Source organism: Capricornis sumatraensis, chromosome 2 (assembly GCF_032405125.1).
Source record: "Capricornis sumatraensis isolate serow.1 chromosome 2, serow.2, whole genome shotgun sequence".
NCBI lineage: Eukaryota > Metazoa > Chordata > Mammalia > Artiodactyla > Bovidae > Capricornis > Capricornis sumatraensis.
The window spans coordinates 147,019,487-147,045,665 of NC_091070.1; the positions used below are offsets into that span (position 1 = coordinate 147,019,487).

At 37.5% G+C, this 26,179-nt stretch overlaps 1 protein-coding gene across 4 annotated transcripts in view; it reads left to right on the forward strand.

Annotated features, from left to right (window-relative positions):
• Positions 1-26,179, forward strand: part of DPYD (dihydropyrimidine dehydrogenase) — a 933,909-nt gene that overhangs the window by 529,247 nt on the left and 378,483 nt on the right. Inside the window, exon 15 of one of the 4 annotated variants that reach the window (XM_068962775.1) lies at positions 8,810-8,905. The exons of the other annotated variants lie outside the window; for them this stretch is intronic. Coding sequence (XP_068818876.1) covers positions 8,810-8,824 — 15 coding nt within the window. The 3' untranslated portion in view covers positions 8,825-8,905. Of the gene's footprint in view, positions 1-8,809; positions 8,906-26,179 lie in introns of those variants that run through there. 4 annotated transcript variants of the gene reach the window in all.

Below are 26,179 nucleotides of genomic sequence, written 5' to 3' on the forward strand. Positions count from 1 at the left end.
AGAGATGGAAAGCAAAGAAAATGAACTCTGCCATTGCCCAAGAAAATTTCCAGGCTACAGGGCAGGCAGCAAAACCCAGTCAGAAATCAGAAAAGTAGAACTGAGAGTCCAGAGAGAACAAGGGTGACTAGCATTCACAAAATAAAGTATCAGAAAGTAGAGAGCTGTATACAGAAAGACCTTTGGAGATTTGCAAAAGATCCCTTGAGTATTTAACAGAGTACAGATCAGCTCATGCCTGTTAGTAAATCAGACTACAAAAAGAACTTTCAGAATGGATTTGAGGGGCTATTATTCAATTTTCACATATATCTGGAAATTATGACTCTTCTTGACAGCCAGAGTGAAAAACCTTATGTATCACAATTAACCATAGGCCAAGCACTTGTTTAGGTATGCCCAAAAAACCTAAAAGCCAGACCTGAAAGGATAAAACTATGTCTAAGCAATGTAACTGCTAAGAATGAAGTAGAAGGACATGTGTTCATTCTCTCCTGTGAGAACTCCAAAATTGCGATTTGCTGCTGAACAACCATCAACAGGAGAATGTTGGATCCTGCCAAAAAAAGATACCCCACATCCAAGGGTGAAGGAGAACCCCCTACATGACAGTAGGAGGAGTAAAATCTCATTTAGAATCAAATTCCATGCCCACCAGATACACTCGAGGGCTCAAATAAAAACTTGTGTGCACCCAGGACCCAGAGACCGCGCAGAGACTGAGCCAGACCTGCCTTTGAGTGTTTGAGCATCTCCTGCAGATGCACAGGTCAGCAGTGGCCTGCCATGGGGACAGGGGCTCTGGCTGCAGCAGATCTGGGAGGCAAGGTGTATGGCTTAAGTCCTCTTGGAGGAGGTCGCCATAAGACCTACCATGGAGCCACCCAGCAGACAACCCACAAACTGGAGAACAATTATACCAAAGAAGATTTCACACTGTTATGCAAGTTCTCACACCCACAACAGATTTCCCAAACCTGGGGATCTGACAAAGAGACTGAGAACCCCCAGGGAATTTGATTTGGAGGCCAGTGGGATTTGATTACAGAACTTCCGCAGGACTGGGAAACAGACTCTTGGAAAGCACAGAAAAAAAGCCTTGTGCACACCAAGACCCAGAAGAAAGGAGCAGTGACCCCACAAGAGACTGACCAGACCTACCTGTGAGTGTCCAGGAGTTTCTGGCAGAAGTGTGAGTCAACAGTGGCCTGCCATGGGGTCAGCGGCACTGCATACAATAGTGCTGGCATAAGTCCTTTTGAAGAGAGAGAACAAAGGAAGGGAACACAGCCCATCAAAAAAATTGGATTAAATATTTACTGAACATAGAGCCACCCATCAAAACAAGACCCAGATTCCTCCACAGCCAGTCCCTCCCATCAGGAAGTTTCCATAAGCCTCTTATCTTTATCCATCAGAGGGTGGACAACTTGAAAACTGTAGTCACGTAAAGCCAGCCAAACTGATGACATGGATCATAGCCTTATCTAACTCAATGAAACTATGAGCTATGCCATGCAGGGCTACCCAGGACAGATGGGTCCTGGTGGAGAGTTCTGACAAAACTTGGTCTGCTGGAGAAGGGAGTAGCACACCACTTCAGTATTCTTGCCTTGAAAACCCCATGAACAGTATGGAAAGGCAAAAAGATATGACACTAAAGATGAACTCCCCAGGTCAATAGGTGCCCAGTATGCTACTGGAGATCAGTGGAGAAATAACTCCACAAAGAATGAAGAGATGGAGCTGAAGCAAAAACAACACCCAGTTGTGGATGTGACTGGGTGATGGAAGTAAAGTCCAATGCTGTAAGAACAATATTGCATAGGAACCTGGAATGTTAGGTCCATGAATCAAACTAATTTTGAAGTGGTAAAACAGGAGATGGGAAGCATGAACATCAACATTTTAGGAATCTGTGAACCAAAATGGACCAGAATGGGAGAATTTAATTCAGATGACTATTATATCTACTACTACTACTTCTAAGAATCCCTTAGAAGAAACAGAGTAGCTCTCATAGTCAACAAAAGAGTCCTAAATGCAGCACTTGGTATAGTCTCAAAAATGACAGAATGAACTCAGTTCAATTTCAAAGCAAACCATGCAATATCACAGTGATCCAAGTCTATGCCCCAAACACCAAAGATGAAGAAGCTGAAGTTGAGTGGTTATATAAAGCCCTACAAGACCTTCAGGAACCAGTACAAAAAAAGACATCCTTTTTATCATAGGGGACTGGAATGCAAAAGTAGGAAGTCAAGAGATACCTGGAGTAACAGGCAAGTTTAGCCTTGGAGTACAAAATGAAGCAGGGCAAAGACTAACAGAGTTTTGCCAAGAGAACACACTGGTCATAGCAAACACCCTGTTCAAGCAGCGCAAGAGACGTCTCTACACGTGGACATCACCAGATGGTCAATACCAAAGTCAGATTGATTATATTCTTTGCAGCCAAAGAAGGAGAAGCTCTATACAGCAGGCAAAAACAAGACCAGGAGCTGACTGTGGCTCAGATCATGAACTTATTGCAAAATAAGATTAAGTTGAAGAAAATAGGGAAACCGCTAGACCCTCAGGTATTACCTAAATCAAATCCCTTATGATTATACAGTGGAAGTGACAAATAGATTCAAGGGATTAGGTCTGATAGACAGAGTGCCTAAAGAACTGTGGAGAGAGGTTCATGACATTGTACAGGAGGTGGTGATCAAAACAATCCCCAAAAAAGAAATGAAAAAAGGCAAAATGGTGTCTGAGGAGGCCTTACAAATAGTTGAGAAAAGAAGAGAAGTGAAACAAAAAGGAAAGATATAACCAACTGAATACAGAGTTCCAAAGAATAACGAGGAGAGATAAGAAAGCCTTCCTATTGATCAGTGCAAAGAAATAGAGGAAAACAATAGAATGAAAATGACTAGAGATCTCTTCAACAAAATGAGAGATCCTAAGGGAATATTTCACGCAAGGATGGGGATAATAAAGGACAGATATGGTATGGACCTAACAGAAGCAGAAGATACTAAGAAGAGGTGACAAGAATGCACAGAAGAACTATACAAAAAAAGATCTTAATTACCCAGATATGCACAATGGTGTGATCACTCACCTAGAGCCAGACATCCGGGAATGCAAAGTCAAGTGGGCCTTAAAAGCATCACTATGAACAAAGCTAGTGGAGGTGATGGTATTCCAGCTGAGCTATTTCAAGTCCTAAAAGATGATGCGGTCAAAGTGCTGCACTCAATATGCCAGCAAATTTGGAAAACTCAGCAGTGGCCACAGGGCTGGAAAAGGTCAGTTTTCATTCCAATCCCAAAGAAAGGCAATGTTAAAGAATGTTCAAACTATGGCACAATTTTACTCATCTCACACGCTAGCAAAGTAATGCTCAAAATTCATCAAGCTAGGCTTCAACAGTACGTGAACTGAGAACTTCCGGATGTACACGCTGGATTTAGAAAAGGCAGAGGAACCAGAGATCAAATTGCCAACATCCATTGAATCATAGAAAAACCAAGAGAATTCCAGAAAAATATCTACTTCTGCTTTATTGAATACACCTTTTGACTGTGCCTTTGGACTATTGCCTTTGACTGTGTGGATCACAACAAACTGTGGAAAATTCTGAAAGAGATGGGAATACCAGACCACCTTACCTGCCTCCTGATAAATCTGTATGCAGGTCAGGAAGCAACAGTTAGAACCAGACATGGAGCAACAGACTGGTTCAAAATTGGGAAAGGAGTGGGTCAATGCTTTATATTGTCACCCTGCTTATTCAATTTATATGCAGAGTACATCATGTGAAATACCTGGCTGAATGAAGCACAATCTGGAATCAAAATCCCTGGGAGAAATATCAATAACCTCAGGTATGCAGATGATACCACACTTACAGCAGAAAGCAAAGAGGAACTGAAGAGGCTCTTGGTAAAAGTTAAAGAGGAGAGTGAAAAAGCTGGCTTAAAACTCAACATTCAAAAAACAAAGATCATGACATCCAGTCCCATTGAAAGTGAAAGTGAAGTCACTCAGTCATGTCCGACTCTTTGCGACCCCATGGCCTGTAGCCTACCAGGCTTCTCCATCCATGGGATTCTCCAGGCAAGAATACTGAAGTGGGTTGCCATGCTTTATGGCAAATAGGTGGGGAAACAATGGAAACAGTGGCAGACTTTATTATCTTGGGCTCCAAAACCACTGCAGATGGTGACTGCAGCCATGGAATTAAAAAGATTCTTTCTCCTTGGAAGAAAAGTTATGACAAACCTAGACAGCGTATTAAACATCAGAGACATTTCTTTGCCGATGAAGATCCATGTAGTCAAAGCTGTGGTTTTTCCAGTAGTCATGAATGGATGTGAGAGTCAGACCATAAAGAAAGGTGAACACTGAAGAATTGGTGCTTTTGAACTGTGGTCTTGGAGAAGACTCTTGGACTGCAAGGAGATCCAACCAGTCCATCCTAAAGGAAATCAGTCCTCAATATTCCTTGGTAGGACTGATGCTGAAGCTGAAGCTCCAATACTTTGGCCACCTGATGCAAAGAGCTGACTCATTAGAAAAGATCCTGATGCTGGGAAAGATTGAAGGTAGGAGGAGAAGGGGATGGCAGAGGATGATATGGTTGGATGGCATCATCAACCTTGATGGATGTGAGTTTGATCAAGCTCCGGGAGTTGGTGATGGATATGGAAGCCTGGGGTGCTGCAGCCCAGGGGTTGGTTGCAAAGAGTTGGACATGAATGAGAAACTGAACTGAACTGAGTATAACTGCAACTGAGAAAGAATGCTCAAGAATATTTGTAGGAATACAAACTATCTATTACCAAAAAATATAAAATTCAATTTTTGACATCTAATTAAAAAATTACCTAGCCTGTAAAGAAATCAGAACATAAACCCAAAATAAGAAAGAAAAAATCAGTTAAAACTGTGTTATGTTAAAATTAGCAGACAGATACATTAAAGCTGTTTTTACGTCTATATTCCATACTTTCAAAAATCCAAGTTAAACTATGGAAGATAGATAAAAGACCTATATCAAAATTACAGGCCTGCAAACTACATTTCAAAGGGTAAAGAATGCAATAAAATTTATTAGGAGCATGTTAGAAAATGCAGAAGAAACTGTTAATAACTTGAAGATGCAGCAATGAAAACTATCCTAAATGAAGCACACACAGAGAGAGAAGAAATTAAACATATACTTTGTGAGCTGGGGACAACTTATATATACTGGAATTCCTGAAATTTGAAGAAATAATGGACCAAACTTTCTCAATTTCTCTTAAAACAACAAGCCTTCCCCACTCCACAAACAATGCAAAAACAAACAAAAACAATAAAAAAGAAGCTTGATGAACTCCAAGTATAAGAAACATGAAGAAAATTAGAGCAAGGTGGTACATCATAATCAGATTAATTAAACCAGTGGTAAAGGAGAAAAAAAAAAAAAACCTTCAAAGCAGCTAGGGACAGAAAGCATGTTCCATACAGAGAAACATAATGTAAGAAAAACATAATATTCTGCTGTAATTTATCACCAGAAGCAATGCAAACTAATGTCATCTTTAAAGTGCTGAAAGTTTAAAAAAACAAGCAAACAAAAGCTGTTAATCTAGATTTCAAAATTCAGTAACATGTCTTTCAAAGTGCAGGTGAAGTAAGTACTTTTCAAACATAAAAAGAGTGTAAGAAATCACCAGGAATTCTGCACTACAGGAAATGTTAAAAAATGTTTTTTGTTAAGGAAAATGATGCCAGGTTGAAATATTGATCTATACAAAGGAGTAAAGAGCACTAGGATTTGTAACTACATGGATAATATAGGTTTTTTTTAAAATCATTTAACTTACTTTAGAAAAGAATTTGTTGTTTAAACAAAAGCATAAGATAGCGTGAGGGTATATAACATACCTGAAAGTAAAATGCATGACAACAATAATGCAAAAGTTGTGAGGAAGAAATGGAAGTATACTGCTATAAGTGTCTAAAACCATATATAAAGTTTTATATCCCTTGAAGACAGACTATGATAATTTAAAGATATATACACTAAAAGCTCTAAAAATAATTCAAATTATGTGACTGAGTTACAGATAAATCATAAACAATGAAGTATGAAATAGAGTCAAATTACTCAAGCCAAAAGAAAGAGGAGTTAAACCTAACCAAATCAATCTAGTCCAAACTATTGTTTTTCCATTAGTCATGTATGGAAGTGAGAGTTGGACCATAAAGAAAGCTGAGCCAAAGAACTGATACTTTTGAACCATGGTGCTGGAGAAGACTCTTGAGATTCCCTTGGACTGCAGGGAGATCAAACCAGTCCATCCTAAAGGAAATCAGTCCTGAATATTCATTGGTAGGAATGATGCTGAAGCTGAAGCTCTAGTACTTTGGCCACCTGATGCAAAGAGCTGACTCATAAGAAAAGATTGAAGGCAGGAGGAGAAGGGGATGACCGAGAATGAAATGGTTGGATGGCATCACCGACTCAATGGACATGAGTTTGAGCACCCTCCAGGAGTTGGTGATGGAGAGAGAAGCCTGGCGTGCTGCAGTCCATCGGGTCGCCAAGAGTCAGACACGGCTGAGCGACAGAACTGAACTGAATTAAACTGATATCAATAATTGCATTAAATGGTCTAAACATCTGAATTAAAAAGGAGAGATGCCCATATTTGATAAAAAGTGGCATTCAACTATATGCTGCCAACAAGAAAAAAAAATAATTTTAAATCATTTGGAGATACAAAGAGAAGACTGAAGCAATGGAAGGAGATATGTCATGCTAATTCTATTCAAATAAAATCTTGTAATATTGATAGCAGATAAAGTAGTTACAAAAGCAAAGAATATTATCAGGGACAAAAATGATCGTTTTATAATGATTAAAAAATAAATTCATCTAGAGTTGATGCTGCTGCTGCTGCTGCTGCCAAGTCGCTCCAGTCGTGTCCAACTCTGCGACCCCATAGACGGCAGCCCACCAGGGTCCCCCGTACCTGGGATTCTCGAGGCAAGAACACTGCAGTGGGTGAAAGTGAAAAGTGAAAGTGAAGTCGCTCAGTCGTGTCCGACTTCGCGACCCCATGGACTGCAGCCTACCAGGCTCCTCCGTCCATGGGATTTTCCAGGCAAGAGTACTGGAGTGGGGTGCCGTTGCTTTCTCCAAGTTGATAGCAGTCCTAATTGTTTCATTCACTCAATAGCAGAGCTTCAGGATACCTGAATACAAAAAAATGAAACAACTTCAAAGAGCAGTGGGAAGAAATTATAAATGGAGATTTTCATACATGCTTGTCAGTAATTAAACAATACCATGAGGCTATTGCGGATTTGAAAAACACAGTTGCCTTATTTAGTTGACATTTGTAGGACTAGCCATCCAAAGGAGGCAGAATACACAGTCATTTCAACATTTACTAAAATAGGCCATATTCTGGGTCATAAAAGATGTCTCGGTAATTAAAAAAAACTTAAGTCAACCAAGATATATACTCTTCTCAAAGTAGAATTAAATTTGTATCAAAAAATGGGAAAGTATTTGGAAAATCCTCAAATATTTAAAAAGTAAATAATATACCTCAAAAACACTTAGATGAAAGAGGAAATCATAAGGAAAATTAAAAAGTATTTTTAACAATGAAATTTAAAACATGAAATATCAAAATTCATGGTATATCATAAAAACATTACTTGAGGGAAAGTCTATCGCATCAAATTCATGTATCAGAAATTAAGAAAGGCCTCAAATACCTCAAATAAATGACCACAGCTTCCACTTTCAAAAACTATGGCAAGAGAACATTAAGCCCAAAATAAATAACATAATGGACATAATCAAGATCAGAGAAAGGAACTGATGAATTAAAGAACAGAAATGTAATAGAAAATATCAAGGAAGATAAATCTGATTTGTTAAGTAGACATAAAAGTGATAAACTTTAACCAGACTGACCTGGGGAAAAAAGGGAGAAGAAACATAAAACTATATAAGGGATGAGAGAGGTACCACCACTGCAGACTTTACAGATAGTAAAAGGAAAATTACAGGATATTATGAACAATTTTATAGAAAAAAACCTGTCAACATAGGTGAACTGGACAAATTCCTTTAAAGACGCAGGCTTTCAAAATGAAGTAGGGAAGCAATGGATAGCATTAAGGAAGTTGAATTTCTGTCAAAATACTTGCATGGTTACAACTACTGGCCCAGATGGCCTCATGATTGAATTCTACCAACCATTTAAGAAAGAATAATGCTAATTCTACACATACTTTTCCAGAAAAGAAAAGCAGAGTACTTCCTAACTAAACTTATAACACCAATACTTTGATATCATAACTAGACAAAGGCAGAACAAAAAAAGTATGGACCAATGTCACTCATCAGCACAGATGCAAAAATTCTAAACAAATTTACAAATATTAACCAATAATATATAAAGAATATAATAGATTGTGAGCAAATGAGTTTTATTCCAGGAATTCTAGTAAGTTTGACATTTGAAAATAATGCTGTTCACAGAAATTGCAAATTAAATAATAACACCAAAAACACAAACAGAACAAAAACATTTCAAGAAATCCAAAAATGTATTCCTAATGTTTTAAGAAATTTCAGCAAATAAAGAATAGAAAAATAATTTCTTAAATTAAATACACTTAATGCATTATAAAAATTATAAATTGTGTTTTTTTTAAATCACTACACCTAACATCTAAGTTAATGGTAGAAAACTGAATGTTTTCTTCCTAAGAAAAGTAAAACAACAATATTTGCTTTTGTCATTTCTAGGACACACTGTACTAGAGCTCCTACACTGTTTACTAAGGGAAGATGAAGAAATAAGATATCCAGATTGCAGAGGAAGAAGAAAAACTGCCTTTATTCACAGATGACATAATTGCTTATATAGAAAATCTGACTAAATATACCAATAAAAACCATTTTATTTACAAAAGTAGGTAGCTAGCTTACAAGCTCTTGTTTTCACATTTGACTTTAAAAAAAACTACATTGAAATACTGTTTATTTTCATTACTGACTTTTCTTGCACTCTGTTAAATTCTGCACTCCAAGCAAATGCCTAACTTGCCTCAATCTGGCCTTGTCCTGCCAAAATGCAACTTTAAATAATAAATGAGGTTAGCAAGACTGCAAGATACAAGATCAACTTTTAAACATCATTCTTACTTTTTATATACTAGTAATTAACAATTAGAAGCTGAAATAAGTATATCACATCTATATAGCAAAAAAATGAAACAGGGATAAATTTGACATAAAATGTGAAATATATGAACCCTGAAAACTACCATATGTTACTGGTAGAAATTAAAGAAGAACGAAATACATGGGAGGACTTCCCTCTTGGCTCAGTGGTAAAAAATCTACCTGCATTGCAGGAGATGCAGGTTTGATGTCTGGGTTGGGAAGATCTCCTAGAGAAGGAAATGGCAACCCCCTTCAGTACTCTTGCTTGGCAAATCCCATAGAAAGAGGATCCTGGTGTGCGTGGGGTCGCAAAAGAGTCAGACATAACTTAGATAATGAGCACACTGAACACGCTGTGTTCACTGATCAGAAAGTCACTACTGTTAAGGTGTCAAGTAACTTCATATTGATTTAAAGGTAAAATGAAATTACAATCAAAATATTAGCATGATTTTTTGCATAATTTGACAAATTGATTCTGAAATTCATATGAAAGTACAAAGGGCTTACCATAGCCAGAATAACTGGAAAATAACCAAGTTGGAAATTTAAAACTTTCTGACTTCAGGACTTACAGTAATTAGAATAGTATAGTATTGGTGTAAAGTTAGATTATTGGAGAAAAATAACAAGTCTAGAAAGCAACATACAAATTAGTTTTATGAACAAATAATTTTTGGCAGAGATACTTAAAGGAAATCCAGTGGACAACATATAGTCTTTTCAACATACGATGCTGGTAAAATTCTTTCCTAGAAAATCCTGGGGACAAAGGAGTGTGGTTCGCTATAGTCCATGGGGTCACAAAGAGTCAGACAAGACTGAAGGGACTGAGCATGCACACATGCAAAAAAATGAATCACTTATATCCGACACAATACATAAAAATTAACTCAAAATAGTCAGTTGATCTGTAAGACAAACCTAAAATTATAAAACTTCTTTAAAAAAATAAAGAAGGGAAAATGTCTCTGTGACCTTTAAGTTAGGCAAGTATTTCTTGGATGCATACCAAAAGTATAATCCTTGAAAGAGAAAGATGATAAATGTGATTTCTTCCAAGCTAAAACTTTTGCTCTTCAAACCTGTTGCTAAGAAAATGAGAGTACAAACTACACACTGGAAAAAATACTTGCACATCATATCTGGTAAAGGACTTGTATCCAAAAATGTTTAAAGGACCTTCAAAACCCAGTAATAAGGAAGCAAACAACTCTTCCCACTTTGAGCAAAATATATAAAGAGACACTTCAACCAAAGAAGACCATAAAAGACAAATAAGTACATGAAAAGATGTTCAATATCATTAGTCATTGTAGAAATCCAAATTAAAGCCATGGTGAGATATGCATCTATTAGAGTGTCTAAACTTTAAAATATTAGCAAGGATGTGGAATTACAAGAACTCTCATACATTGTTAGTGGTAAAACCACTTTTGAAAAAAGTTTAATAGTTTCTTAAAAAGTTAAACACACAGCTACCAAATGACCCAGATAATCCAATTAAAAATATATATATTTTAATTGAAGGATAATTGCTTTACAATATTGTATTGGTTTCTGCCATAAAGCAATGTGAATCAGCTATAAGTGTACATATGTCCCCTCCCTCTTGACTCTTCCTCCCACCACCCCTCCATCTCACCCCTCCAGGTCATCACAGAGCACTAAGCTGTGATGTACAGCACCCTGTGTTGCACAGCAACTCCCATGTAGGTATTTCACACATGGTGAGTGAGTGAAGTCGCTCAGTCGTGTCCGACTCTTTGCGACCCCATGGACACCAGGCTCCTCCGTCCATGGGATTTTCTAGGCAAGAGTACTGGAGTGGGTTGCCTTTTCCTTCTCCAGGGAACTTCCCAACCCAGGGATCGAACCCAGGTCTCCCGCATTGTAGACAGACGCTTTACCGTCTGAGTCACCAGGTAGAGTATATAATTCAATGATACTCTCTCAATTCGTCCCACCTTATACTTCCCCCCACTATGTCCACAAGTCCATTCTTTATATCTGTGTCTCTATCCTCAGTTATGAAGTCGTGTTTGACTCTTTGCGATCCCATGGACTGCAGCCCACCAGGCTCCTCTGTCCATGGAATTCTCCAGGCAAGAATACTGGAGTGGGTTGCCATTTCCTTCTCCAATGTCTCTATTCTTGCCCTGAAAATAGGTTCATCAGTACCATTTTTCTAGATTCCGTATATATGCGTTAATATACAATTTATGTTTCTCTCTTTCTGGCTTACTTCACTTCATGTAACAGGCTCTAGATTCATCCATCTCGGGTCAGCTGACTCAAATTTGTTCTTTTTCATGGCTAAATAATATTCCATTCTGCATATGTACTACAAATTCTTGTACCAAAATATGTGTCCATACAAGGACTTGTACAGGACTGTTCACAGCTGCTATAAATGTAATCATAATACTCTGAATGATTCAAATGTCCAGCTGGGTAGATCAACAAATTTGGTGTATGTATACAATAAAATACTACTCAGCAGTAAGAAGAATGAGCTATTGATACATACCGCTTGAATTAATCTCAAAAATTATACTGAGGGAAAAAAGCCAGCCTCCCTCCCTTCAAAAAAGTATACATTTTATAACAAAATTGTAGGAACAGTTAACTAATCTATAAGGACACAAAATAAGTTAATGGTTACCTGATAGACAGGCGAGGAGTTGGAGGAAGGAATTATAACGAGTCAGAAGGAAATTCAGGGGCATGATAGACACATTCATTATCTTGATTCTGATAATAGTTTCAAAGTATATGCACATATCAAAACTCAAAAAAGTATAAGTTCTAAATATGTACATAATATTGTATGTTATACTTCATGTAACATATACAATTATATTTCAGTAAATCTCTTTTAACAGACTCAGTAGGTTAAATTTAAAATTACAAAAGTGCTTTTCATGGGATGTGTACTGTCAATTAATCCCATGTTGGATTAAATGGCCAAACCTCTATCACCCAATTGTTCAATACCTACCCACTGCCTAAGCCACCAGTCAATTATTACTTTCATGAAATTTTCCAGTGTTTTGATCGTGTTCACTTTGATATGGGGACACGGGAATTAACATAAGGTTAAAGATGACCTTATGCAGTGTTAAGAAAGAAAAGAAATGTGTGCTTTTTAAAGTTTCTGCTTTGTAGGAGATTAAAATGCTAGTGCTTTGTCTCATTCAGTAAAGGAAAAATCTTAAGAAAATTCATCAAAGCTTTTCAATCACTTTGTGTATACAAGCATTAACTGCCTACAACATACTTTTTCTCAAATTCTCCTCTACTTTGTAATTTGTCAGGCTGCCTTTTGGGTAACAATATCTGTCCATGGGGTGGCAAAGAGTTGGATACTACTGAGCATGCACCCACATGCACATTGCCTCCTCGGTTTGGAAGTACAGCATCCCACACAGTTAGCTCTGTGGAAAGAGACCCTGGGGATGGCGATGTTCCATTGAATTTAGACTCTATTGGTATAAGCTTTAGCTCATGAGAGGGGCAGTGGAGACTGTTTGTAAATTACATATGTTTACTACATAATAAGACCATGTCATAAAATACAAACAAAGTCCATACTCAAATAACTGCAGAGGTTTGTTCAGTGGACTCAATTTAATTAATATCATTTTGGTAATATTTCACGTCAGTCAGTGTTCTCTTTTTGTGGAGAAGGCAACTCTAATGTATTCTTCTCTCAAAAATATTAGGGAAACTAGGAGAAAGAATAAAATAAAACCTCTTACTGTCCCTGAACCTATAAGTCCCCAAAATGCATTTTCTTTCCTTTTTTTTTTTCAATCTCAAATGGCCCATTTACCCCATTAATTCTTTAAAAAGAATCAAGATTTTTACGAGAGGCTAGAAGTAAGAAGTTGTCAAATAGAGGTTGTTATTTAACATAAGGTATGGACAGAGGCTTCCCTGGTTGTTCAGACGGTAAAGAATTTGTCTGCAATGCAGGAGACCAGGTTCGATCCCTGGGTTGGGAAGATCCCCTGGAGAAGGAAATGGCAACCCACTCTAGTATTATTGCCTGGAGAATCCCATGGACAGAGGAGCCTGGTGGGCTACAGTCCATGGGCTCATGAAGAGTTGGGCACAACTGAAGTGACTTAGACGCTTGCACTATAGTTATATGTGTTGCATTAACTTTGTTACAAACTACTCATTCTATTTTACTTTCTTTTTTTTTTGCCACTAGTTATTTTATTCTTTTATACTGTACCTTACAGAGAACATTCCTAGAGGGAATATTCCAGAGATTTATTTTTCACAAGGAACAAATTTCATATTTTTCCCCTTAGGTCTTCTGAGGTATTTACTTAAAAGTATTCTCTTTATTCTTTAAGACAGTTTTCTAAAAACTAAATACTTAGTACTATTTTAAAGATTAATATACTGTACTTTAATAACTGTCTTTTATTTCAACCATTATTTATGGTTGGGTAAATGATTCAATTTGATTAGAACTTAAAACTATATCTGTGATGAGCAAATATGATCTAATTAATCGTAAATAATCTAAAGGGAAATGGTCACAGAGGTACTGGACTAATTTAATCACCAGTAAAATTTGATACTTCATCCTTGTGTGTGTGTGTACTCAGTCATGTCTGACTCTGTTATCCCATGGACTGTAGCCCACAAGGCTCCTCTGTCCATGGAATTTTCTAGGCAAGAATACTGGAATGGGTTGCCATTTCTTTCTCCAGGGGATCTTCCTGACCCAGGGATTGAACCCGTATTTCTTGCACCTTGTGTCTCCTTCCTTGGCAGGGGAATTCTTTATCACAAATGAGGCAAACTTAATAGAATAAATATACGGATATTGAACCCTCTAATTTACATAAAATTTGTGTCTTCATTTTAACAATCAAAGTCATGAAAATATATTTTAAAATGAGGTCTATTTTGGTAATTAATACAGGCAACTTGAGACTTTCCATTTTAACAGAAGATAGAGAAGAATTGGTGAGTGAAATACATTAGTAAAGATATGGTATCTTTACCAGTCACTTCTGGTTTTCTACCAAGAGTACAATTCATAACCATTTTAAGAGGAAAGAGATCTCAAAAAAACAAGGCAGGAAGAAAACAAAAACACATTTTTTGTCAAGGAACCTTTTCCCAAGGCAAGCCTTGAATCTTAATAGAAGAAAAGGAAGCAAGAATTGACAAAGAGGCTTTATGAATTCAAAACCTATAATTAAAAAAAAAAATTCACCTAAAAAAAAAAATAACAAAACCTAACAACTTATTAATTTTGTATAGCCATTTACAATAAACAAATTTGTGTTTCTCTGAGTTGATATCACAATAACCTTGTAGGAAATGCATGAAAATATCATCCCCAAGTCATGTTAGAGTCTGATACCCAGATGAAGATAATTTCCCAAGGATACTTCTCAGACTGTGAGAGGTATAATTTCAAATTGATAACAGAAGTCTGATATACATACACTCACAATAGAATAAATATATCTGCATATATTTTTAAAAATCAAGCTTCACAGTACCTAAAATTGTCCCGTGTCTGAGTTACTTTTTTTCTTTTCACCTGGCTTTTCTTCCCTTTCTTGTGGAGGTGCTAATGAGCAGAGAAATGGGAAAGGTAATCAGCCAGAGGGAAGAGAAGAATCAAAGACCTAGATAATTTGCAAACTGGAAAATGAGCTTCTAACTAATCAAGATGGGATTGTAAATAGGATAGAAAGAATTTATGCATCCCTGGTATTGGCCTGAATAGCATTTTCACCCAATCCAAGGAAAGTATTTGCAGATTTCACAGTTGGGTATTTTTCTCCCTTTGAGATTTTTCCTAAACTAATTATCCATTATATACTTGAAGTAAAGAAATAACTTATCATTAAAGTCATTTTTTAGATAGATACTTCACTTTGCATGTTGTTATAATGCCTAGAATATTAATAAGGAATGAGTTAACTGTTAACACAGCTTCTTTCGGGAGTTTCTGATCTATGTACTGATCACTCAAAAGGAAATTTTGTATAATATTTTATTCATGAAAAATTTAGAGAAATAACTAGATTGACTAATCTTTCCATACTAAATAATTTAATTTAACTTTGTGCTGCTTTTTGCATTTTAATTTTTTCATAATATGTCCTTTAAAATCTCCAATATTAAAATGATCAGTAACTGTTTTGTGGTTGATTTAGTTAAAATTATATATTTAGTTATGGCTCTTGGATTGTTAGGTTGAGGGGAAATATCTTAATATAAGAAATGAATACATTTATATATTGGAAAAACTATGTGTGCAATAAGTGTTTAGATGAATTATTAAACAGCTTAGAAATCAACATAAAAATGGTATATAACAATAATTGTCATTGTTACTATAATCATACCTCAAATACTTTAAATTTAATATACTTTTGTACTTACTGTTCAACTGCAGGGTTTTGTATCATGTTTTATGACTCAGAATTGTTGCCTTATCTCTGCTTAACACCTTCCAAGACTTTCCCAATTCAAACGCAGCCAGGATAAATACAGTATGGTTAGATTGTGACTTTGAATTTCAGGCAGGCCTTCTGCTTCTAGTTAGGAGATGGAAAGCCAGAAGAGATTACACTCCCACCCTAAAACCAGAACAAATCAGATAATCACCAAAATTGGATTTTTTTTTTTTTTAAACTCATCCTGATTAACCCCAATGAACTAAATTCCAGAAAGCAATAAGCTCTTTTGGGGAGAGAAGAGACTCTTGACTGCCTTTCTTCTTAGAGGAATGGTGGGAGGGGGAGGAAATCACAATAGAGAAACCAATAAAGACTTAAAGAATATTTAGTGGATGTGTCTGGAGTGGTATGATGTTTGAGAACCTCGAAGAGCCCAGGCAGAGAACTTGTCAGCTGTTAGCAACCAAATCTTTGCCATGTCGTTTTGATACCGTTCACCTCAGATTGGAACTTGAACCCATGTACCGAACTCAAACCTGCCCCAAACTCGTGGTCTAAGATAACACACTTGGTTTTAGGACTTAATGAAGCTCAGGTTCTTTGTGTATCAATGCAGAAGGAATTCAGTGACAGGCAAAGTGACAAGGCTGTATATTGTCACCTTGATTATTTAACATGTATGAAGAGTACATCATGCAGAATGCTGGGCTAGATGAATCACAAGCTGGAATCAAGATTGTTAAGAGAAATAGTAATAACCTCACATATGCAGGTGATACCACTGTAATGGCAGAAAGTGAAGAGGAACTAAAAAAGTCTCTTGATGAAAGTGAAAGAGGAAAGTAAAAAAGCTGGCTTAAAACTCAACATTCAAAAACTAAGATCATGGCATCCAGTCCCATCACTTCATGGCAAATTGAAGGCAGAAAAGTGGAAGCAATGACCTACTTGATATTCTGGGGTTCCAAAATAACTGGGGATGGTGACTACAACCTAAAATTAAAAGATCATGTGTCTTGAAAGGTAAGCTATGACAAACCTAGACAGCGTATTAAAAAGCAGAGACATGTCTGACGCAGGATACAGCATGCTTGGGGCTGGTGCATGGGGATGACCCACAAAGATGTTATGGGGAGGGAGGTGGGAGGGGGGTTCATGTTTGGGAACACATGTAAGAATTAAAGATTTTAAAATTAAATAAATAAATAAATAAAGCAGAGACATGACTTTGCTGACAAAGGTCCATATTGTCAAAGCTATGGGCTAATAGTCATGTACTGATGTGAGAATAGGACTATAAAGAAGGCTGAGCACTGAAGAACTGATGCTTTCAAATTGCGGTGCTGGAGAAGACTCTTGAGAGTCCCTTGGACTGCAAGGAGATCAAACTAGTCAATCCTAAAGGAAATCAACCCTGAATTGGAAGGACTGATGTTGAAGCTGGAGCTCCAGTACTTTGGCCACTTGATGGGAAGAGCCGACTCTTTGGAAAAGATCCTGATGCTGGGAAGGACTGAAGGCAAAAGGAGAAGGGGGTGGCAGATGATGAGATGGTTAGATACCATCACCAATTCAATGAATAAGAATCTGAGCAAACTCTAGGAGATAGAGAACAGGGGAGCCTAGCTTGCTTCAGTCCATGGGGTCACAAAGAGTTGGACATGAGTTAGTGACTGAACAACAGGCTTACATCATTAGCTCTTCCTTTCTTATTGGGCAGGAGGGTGTCTGACCCTATGATGCAGAACTAGGATTATCATAAATGAAGTGAAAGTGAAGTTGCTCAGTTGTGTCTGACTCCTTGTGACCCTGTGGACTGTAGCCCACCAGGCTCCTCCTTCCACGGGCTTCTCCAGGCAGGAGTAATGGAGTGGGTTGCCATTTCCTTCTCCAGGTGATCTTCTCGACCCAGGGATCAAACCCAGCTCTCCTGCATTGCAGGCAGAGGCAGGCAGATCCTTTAACCTCTGAGCCACCAGGGAAGCCCAGGATTATCATAGCACTTATTCAAAACGGTAGAAGGGTAGTGACATTTTTCTTTCACCTAATGGCCTGGGGCATATCTTGTGCTTTTATTTATGGTTTTATAGAATGAAGCAAGGCTGCTTCATTCCATAACATTCCAATAACTTTCTTGAATGATCATTAACCTAAAGTGGTCTCCCAGAATTTCCTAGGTTTCTCTATTTATAGTCCTTTACTGGGACTTCTACTTGTGTAACGATCTGATCCTATCTCTGTCAACTTCACTGAGCTGCTTAACAGATGTAGAGCTGAGGTAGGAGATCCCAGAGACTTTATCCCAAAGGGAAGCAGGACCTTTCCCAGTTACAAAGCAGAGGCCTGCTGAATTCTGGGGTAGGGAGAGTCCTGTGAGGTGTTCTCCAAGGCATTCTAGGCCTTCACTGATTATACTGCAGTAACTCTTTGAAGGTTTGAGGAAGGCAGGCTCAACAGAAAGATACTCTGAAGCACAGAAAGGCACTGTAGAACTAGAGAGCAAAGAGAACTCCCCAGCAACAGAAGAAGCTCCCAGCTGGCCTGCAAGCAGCTAGAGCTATCCCATGGTTTGAAATGTTGGAGGCTATACTAATCATAATAAAGAGACACTGGAGTCTTTCTGTGGCCCAGTTCCCAGGCTGTACTGAACAGAAAGCTTTGATCCAACCCTCACAACATTTGAAGCTAGTGAACTAGATCTGGTAAAACCAACACAAAAAGTGAAAGTGAAAGTGTTAGTCACTGTCATGTCCAACTGTTTGTAACCCCGTGGACTCTAGCCCGCCACTTCCTCTGTCCATTGAATTCTCTCGGCAGATATATTGGAGTGCATAGCTCAACTACAGATTTGAGCAATTCCGTCTCCTATGTTGTCATTGTTCAGTTACTCAGTCGTGTCTGACTCTTTGAGAACCCATGGACTTCAGCATGCCAGACTTCTCTGTCCATCACCATCTCCTGGAGTTTGCTCAGACTCATGCTCCTACATTAGCAGTCTGGTAACAGAAGGGGATGCACTCTTTTCTAAGATCATTTTTATTTGTCTCTACTGTTCTTTTATATAAACTATCTGGCATACGATTTAAAAGTATAAGGTTAAAAAATGTGACCCAGGTCAAGAGAGTTTTCTTGTGAGTTGTCTGTAGAAGCAAATCCAGAAATAGAATTGTAATGATCAGATAGAGACTCTAGAATTATCATAATAGATGTGAAAGGCGGTGGGGGAGGAGGGCGGTGGTAGGGGAAATACAGTCATGGAAGGACAGCTAGAATTTTATCAGATGGTTATAAAATATGAAAAAGATCCAAATGGAAATATATGAAGAATACTATTTCAGAAATCAATGATTCATGATATAGACTTGAGGGAGACTGGGTATAGCAGAGAAAAGAGTCAGTGAAGTTGAAGACAGGGTAATAGAAATTACTCGAACTAAAAAACAAAAATATGTTACAGTGTCAGCAACAGTGATATTGTCTGTAGGACAATATCACATCCCTTAACATTCATGTAATTGCATCTTATCAAGAAATGAGAAATTCAAGCACAAGTTATTAATTTGAATCATACCATTTTATAATAGTTTTCCTTGACCATCCTGTAGAGAGCATTCCCCATCACAAACTCCAGCAGCACTCATTACTGTCGAAATTGTTTCTTTTTTTTTTATTCTATCAGTATTTTTTTAAATTGGAGTATAATTACTTTACAATCTTGTGTTAGTTTCTGCTGTACAATGAAGTAAGTCAGCATATGTATACATATGTCCCCTTCTTCTTGAGCCTCCCTTCCACCCCTACCCCTATCCCACCTCTCTAAGTCATCACAGAGCATTAAACTGAGCTTCCTGTACTACACCACACAAAAATCTTTACAGAAAAGTAAAAGCTAAGAGAATTCAGCACCACCAAACCAGCTAAGGGAACTTCTCTAGATGAGAAACACAAGACAAGAAAAAGACCCAGAGAAACAAAATTTTACCAATGCTATTGAATATATACTGCATGCCAGAAACTATTTTAGAACATAGTATTCAACTAGTCCCTTTTCTCATAAAATTTATTTCTTCTCTAGAGTGTAAATTTCATGAGGTTAAGGACCTTTTTTATTTTTTCTTTTTTGCTCTTAAATCTCAGTCTTGTAGAACAGTAGCTTGTGTATAGGAGGAACTCATTTAACATGTCTCAAAAATAATGAATAAATGAATTTTTCTAAGGGTCATTTCTAAGGCCCTATTTTATACTGTCTGGCCAGAGATTGACAAAAATACTTTAGCTTGTTCTGTTATATTTCATTTCTCTTTCTTTGTTCTTTCTAACCTCCAGGCTCTACTTTTACATTCTCAAAAGGATTGATTCACACATGGCCAATTTTTAGATATAAAAGTATGTCAGTGTAAACTAGAATTTTTACAAGAGGAACTAGTTATGGGAGAAGGATAATCATACTTCTGTCTGTGCATATATCACTCTTCCTTGTAATTATTTGCATATATGTTTCTGTTCCCTCTAGATAATGGTCCCTCGATATTTCTAGGGCCACACCACATGCCCAGCCCAGTTTAATTGTTTTTCTGTCATATGTATCATAATATGTAATTTTCATATAGAAGTGAATATTTCTTAATATTCTCAATAATTTATAAAAATCAGACACATAATTAAATGACACATGCCATGAAAGCTTTTTTGTTTTGTTTTGTTTTGTTTCTGTTGGTTTAAAAAAAAACAACTATCAAATACTTAGTTTAAATTATTACTTATTTAAGAATCCATGTCCCCAAGCCATGTTGACTGAGTCTAACAAAACAGATGATTAAATCTGTCAAAATCTATTAGTAATTGATTACACGAGTGTGTACCAAGTTGCTTCAGTCGTGTCTGAGTCTTTGAGACCGCATGGACTGTAGCTCACCAGTATCCTCTATGCATGGGAGTCTCCAGACACTGTACTGGAGTGGGTCGCAACGCCTTCCTCCAGGGGATCTTCCTGACCCAGGGAGTGAACCTGCATCTCTTACATGTCCTGCATTGGCAGGCGGATTTTTTACCACTACTGTCACCTGGGAAGCCCAATTGACATATAGCACATGTCAAATCATACACTTGACTTTTCCAAGAGTAATATTCCTTTACCATAGATATAACTAAGGAACTTCTGTCCATCTCCTGTGATTGTCTGATTTGTGTTAAGATTTGCTTCCAATTATCACTGAAGCAGGCTTCTGATTTTAGAGGGAAAGCTGATGATGGTAGAAAAAATTGGAGTTGCCATTCTTTAGCATTCTCAATGAATGTAATTGAATTGTTAGCCATAGAGTTGTTGAATGCCGGATAATCTTTGTATCATTAATTGTCAAGCATCATCTGGCTCAGTCTGTTTACTAAGGAGAAAAATGCAGATTGGAGACTGATCCCAATGTCATACAAACTAGTGTTCAGTTTGTCCACATTTATTAAGCACCTCATGCCTCTTTTCCTAAATATATGTTTTTGGTTATTACTAATGTTCCCTTCCCACCCCTCATTTCCCGGGCAAAAATAAGACACGCCCAAGAAGAACTGTACAAAAAAGATCTCATAACCCAGATAATCATGATGGTGTGATCACTAATCTAGAGTCAGACATCCTGGAATGTGAAATCAAGTGGGCCTTAGGAAGCATCACTATGAACAAAGCTAGTGGAGGTGATGGAATTCCAGTGGAGCTATTTCAAATCCTAAATGATGATGCTGTGAAAGCGCTGCACTCAATATGCCAGCAAATTTGGAAAACTCAGCAGTGGCCACAGGACTGGAAAAGGTCAGTTTTCATTCTAATCCCAAAGAAAGGCGATGCCAAAGAATGCTCAAACTACTGCACATTTGCACTCATCTCACACGCTAGTAAAGTGATGCTTAAAATTCTCCAAGCCAGGCCTTAGCGATACATGAACCGTGAACTCCCTGATGTTCAAGCTGGTTTTAGAAAAGGCAGAGGAACCAGAAATCAAATTGCCAACATCTGCTGGATCATGGAAAAAGCAAGAGAGTTCCAGAAAAACATATATTTCTGCTTAATTAACTATGCCAAAACCTTTGATTGTGTGGATAGAAATAAACTGGAAAATTCTGAAAGAGATGGGAAAACCAGACCACCTGACCTGCCTCTTGAGAAACCTGTATGCAGGTCAGGAAGCAACAGTTAGAATTGGACATGGAACAACAGACTGGTTCCAAATAGGAAAAAGAGTACATCAAGGCTGTATATTGTCACCCTGCTTATTTAACTTATATGCAGAGTACATCATGAGAAACGCTGGGCTGGAGGAAGCACAAGCTGGAATCAAGGTTGCCAGGAGAAATATCAATAACCTCATATATGCAGATGACACCACCCTTATGGAAGAAACTGAAGAAGAACTACAGAACCTCTTGATGAAAGTGAAAGAGGAGAGTGAAAAAGTTGGCTTAAAGCTCAACATTCAGAAAATGAAGATCATATCATCTGGTCCCATCACTTCATGGCAAATAGATGGGGAAATAATGGAAACAGTGGCTGACTTTATTTTTTTTGGCTCCAAAATCACTGCAGATGGTGATTGCAGCCATGAAATTAAAAGACACTCCTTGGAAGGAAAGTTATGACCAACTTACACTGCTTATTAAAAAGCAGAAACATTACTTTGTCAGCAAAGGTCTGTCTAGTCAAGGCTATGGTTTTTCCAGTGGTCATGTGTGGATGTGAGAATTGAACTATAAAGAAAGCTGAGCGCCGAAGAATTGATGCTTTGAACTATGGTGTTGGAGAAGACTGTTGAGAGTCCCTTGGACTGCAAGGAAATCCAACCAGTCCGTCTTAAAGATCAGTCCTGGGTGTTCATTGGAAGGACTGATGTTGAAGCTGAAACTCCAATACTTTGGCCACCTGATGCAAAGAGCTGACTCATTTGAAAAGACCCTGATGCTGGGAAAGATTGAAGGCAGGAGGTGAAGGGGATGACAGAGGATGAGATGGTTGGATGGCAACACTGACTCAATGGACATGGTTCTGTGTGGACTCCAGGAGTTGGTGATGGACAGGGAGGCCTGCTGTGGTGCGGTTCATGGGGTCACAAAGAGTCGGATGTGAGTGAGCGACTGAACTGAACTAAACTGAAGAGGATAGTATTAAAGCTCAGGTGCATGTCCTTTAGACTTACTTTTTGCCAGTATCTATTAGCAAGAGTATCATAATTAATGATAAGTAAATTTATTAGTATTAGTAATAACTACATATTATTGTGCCAGTTGCTATGCTGAGTAGTAGACCTACTTGATCACTGGTGCCCATCATAGTTTTAAAGAGAAAGTATTATTTTCCCCACTTTGCAAATGTGGAAACTAATCCTAAAAAATGAGCAGTAAACTATTAATACCTAAGAAAAAAGTGATAGAACATAGCAAAGCCAAGAATTGAACTTTAAAGTTTTCAGTCTCTCCAATATACAGCAGTTACCTGTAACAATATCCACCTAGTCATTCTTCATCCAAAAACAAGACAAAACAATACTAAAAGAAGAAAAAGGAAAGGAAAGAAAATATAAACGAAGAAATTGCAGACCACAGTGATAGGTATTTTTGCATATTTAGGTTTAAGGCAAACAAAATATGGGGTCACAAAGAGTTGGACACAAATGAGTGACTAACACTTTCACACTTAAACAAAATATGCTGGATTTATTTCTTATATAAAATATTTTCACCAATGTTATTATTGATTTCCTGAAATATAAAAAGCATACAAGTTAATTAAGTAGCATGTAAAATCAAATTATGTGAAATAAAGTAAGCTATAAAACATACCAATCTTTACAATCATAAGAAAGTGAAGTCACTCAGTCGTGTCCGACTCTTTGCTACCCTGTGGATTATAGCCCACCAGGCTCCTCTGTCCATGGGATTTTCCAGGCAAGAATACTGGAGTGGGTTGCCATTTCCTTCTCCAGGGGATCTTCCCAACCCAGGGATCAAACCCAGGTCTCCTGCATTGCAGGCAGATGCTTTAAGCTCTGAGCCACCAGGGAAGCCCTTACCATCATATACATAGTACAAAATGTACAGTCCTCATTAACTCAAATTTACAAACATGTATATCATTTTATACTATTAACAGTTTGAGCTAAATAATGAACAGATTTCTCTATATAGTTACAAAGTATGCATAATAGTTTGTATTAATTCTACCAAAATCCAAGCTATGTCTAATGTCCACTTTTAAAGACACATGCTGTTTTGCTACTTACGCTCCTAAATTTTCCTGAACTGATATTGTGATGTCATTTCCATTCTTGTAAAATTTTCTAAATGCTTTACAGTGTTGATACTCTAGTTACTAATATTCTGTTTAACAAAATAAGCCATTTTCTTTTCTTTTTTTTTAAATTAATTTTTTTAATTTAATTTTAAAATCTTTAATTCTTACATGTGTTCCCAAACATGAAACCCCCTCCCACCTCCCTCCCCATAACATCTCTGTGGGTCATCCCCATGCACCAGCCCCAAGCATGCTGTATCCTGCGTCAGACATAGACTGGCGATTCAATTCTTACATGATAGTATACATGAGAGAATGCCATTCTCCCAAATCATCCCACCCTCTCCCTCTCCCTCTGAGTCCAAAAGTCCGTTATACACTGCTGTGTCTTTTTTCCTGTCTTGCATACAGGGTCGTCATTGCTATCTTTCTAAATTCCATATATATGTGTTAGTATACTGTATTGGTGTTTTTCTTTCTGGCTTACTTCACTCTGTATAATCGGCTCCAGTTTCATCCATCTCATCAAAACTGATTCAAATGAATTCTTTTTAACGGCTGAGTAATACTCCATTGTGTGTATGTACCACAGATTTCTTATCCATTCATCTGCTGATGGACCTCTAGGTTGTTTCCATGCCCTGGCTATTATAAACAGTGCTGCGATGAACATTGGGGTACATGTGTCTCTTTCAATTCTGGTTTCCTCGGTGTGTATGCCCAGCAGTGGGATTGCTGGGTCATAAGGTAGTTCTATTTGCAATTTTTTAAGGAATCTCCACACTGTTCTCCATAGTGGCTGTACTAGTTTGCATTCCCACCAACAGTGTAGGAGGGTTCCCTTTTCTCCACACCCTCTCCAGCATTTATTGCTTGCAGATTTTTGGATCGCAGCCATTCTGACTGGTGTTAAGTGGTACCTCATTGTGGTTTTGATTTGCATTTCTCTGATAATGAGTGATGTTGAGCATCTTTTCATGTGTTTGTTAGCTATCCATATGTCTTCTTTGGAGAAATGTCTATTTAGTTCTTTGGCCCATTTTTTGATTGGGTCGTTTATTTTTCTGGAATTGAGCTGCGTAAGTTGCTTGTATATTTTTGAGATTAGTTGTTTGTCAGTTGCTTCATTTGCTATTATTTTCTCCCATTCAGAAGGCTGTCTTTTCACCTTGCGTATATTTTCCTTTGTTGTGCAGAAGCTTTTAATTTTAATTAGATCCCATTTGTTTATTTTTGCTTTTATTTCCAGAATTCTGGGAGGTGGATCATAGAGGATCCTGCTGTGATTTATGTCGGAGAGTGTTTTGCCTACGTTCTCCTCTAGGAGTTTTATAGTTTCTGGTCTTACATTTAGATCTTTAATCCATTTTGAGTTTATTTTTGTGTGTGGTGTTAGAAAGTGATCTAGTTTCATTCTTTTACAAGTAGTTGACCAGTTTTCCCAGCACCACTTGTTAAAGAGATTGTCTTTACTCCATTGTATATTCTTGCCTCCTTTGTCAAAGATAAGGTGTCCATATGTGTGTGGATTTATCTCTGGGCTTTCTATTTTGTTCCATTGATCTATATGTCTGTCTTTGTGCCAGTACCATACTGTTTTGATGACTGTGGCTTTGTAGTAGAGCCTGAAGTCAGGCAAGTTGATTCCTCCAGTTCCATTCTTCTTTCTCAAGATTGCTTTGGCAATTCGAGGTTTTTTGTATTTCCATACAAATCTTGAAATTATTTGTTCTAGTTCTGTGAAAAATATGGCTGGTAGCTTGATAGCGATTGCATTGAATTTGTAAATTGCTTTGGGTAGTATACTCATTTTCACTATATTGATTCTTCCAACCCATGAACATGGTATATTTCTCCATCTATTAGTGTCCTCTTTGATTTCTTTCATCAGTGTTTTATAGTTTTCTATATATAGGTCTTTAGTTTCTTTAGGTAGATATGTTCCTAAGTATTTTATTCTTTTCGTTGCAATGGTGAATGGAATTGTTTCCTTAATTTCTTTTTCTACTTTCTCATTATTAGTGTATAGGAATGCAAGGGATTTCTGAGTGTTGATTTTATATCCTGCAACTTTACTATATTCATTGATGAGCTCTAGTAATTTTCTGGTGGAATCTTTAGGGTTTTCCATGTAGAGGACCATGTCATCTGCAAACAGTGAGAGTTTTACTTCTTCTTTTCCAATTTGGATTCCTTTTATTTCTTTTTCTGCTCTGATTGCTGTGGCCAAAA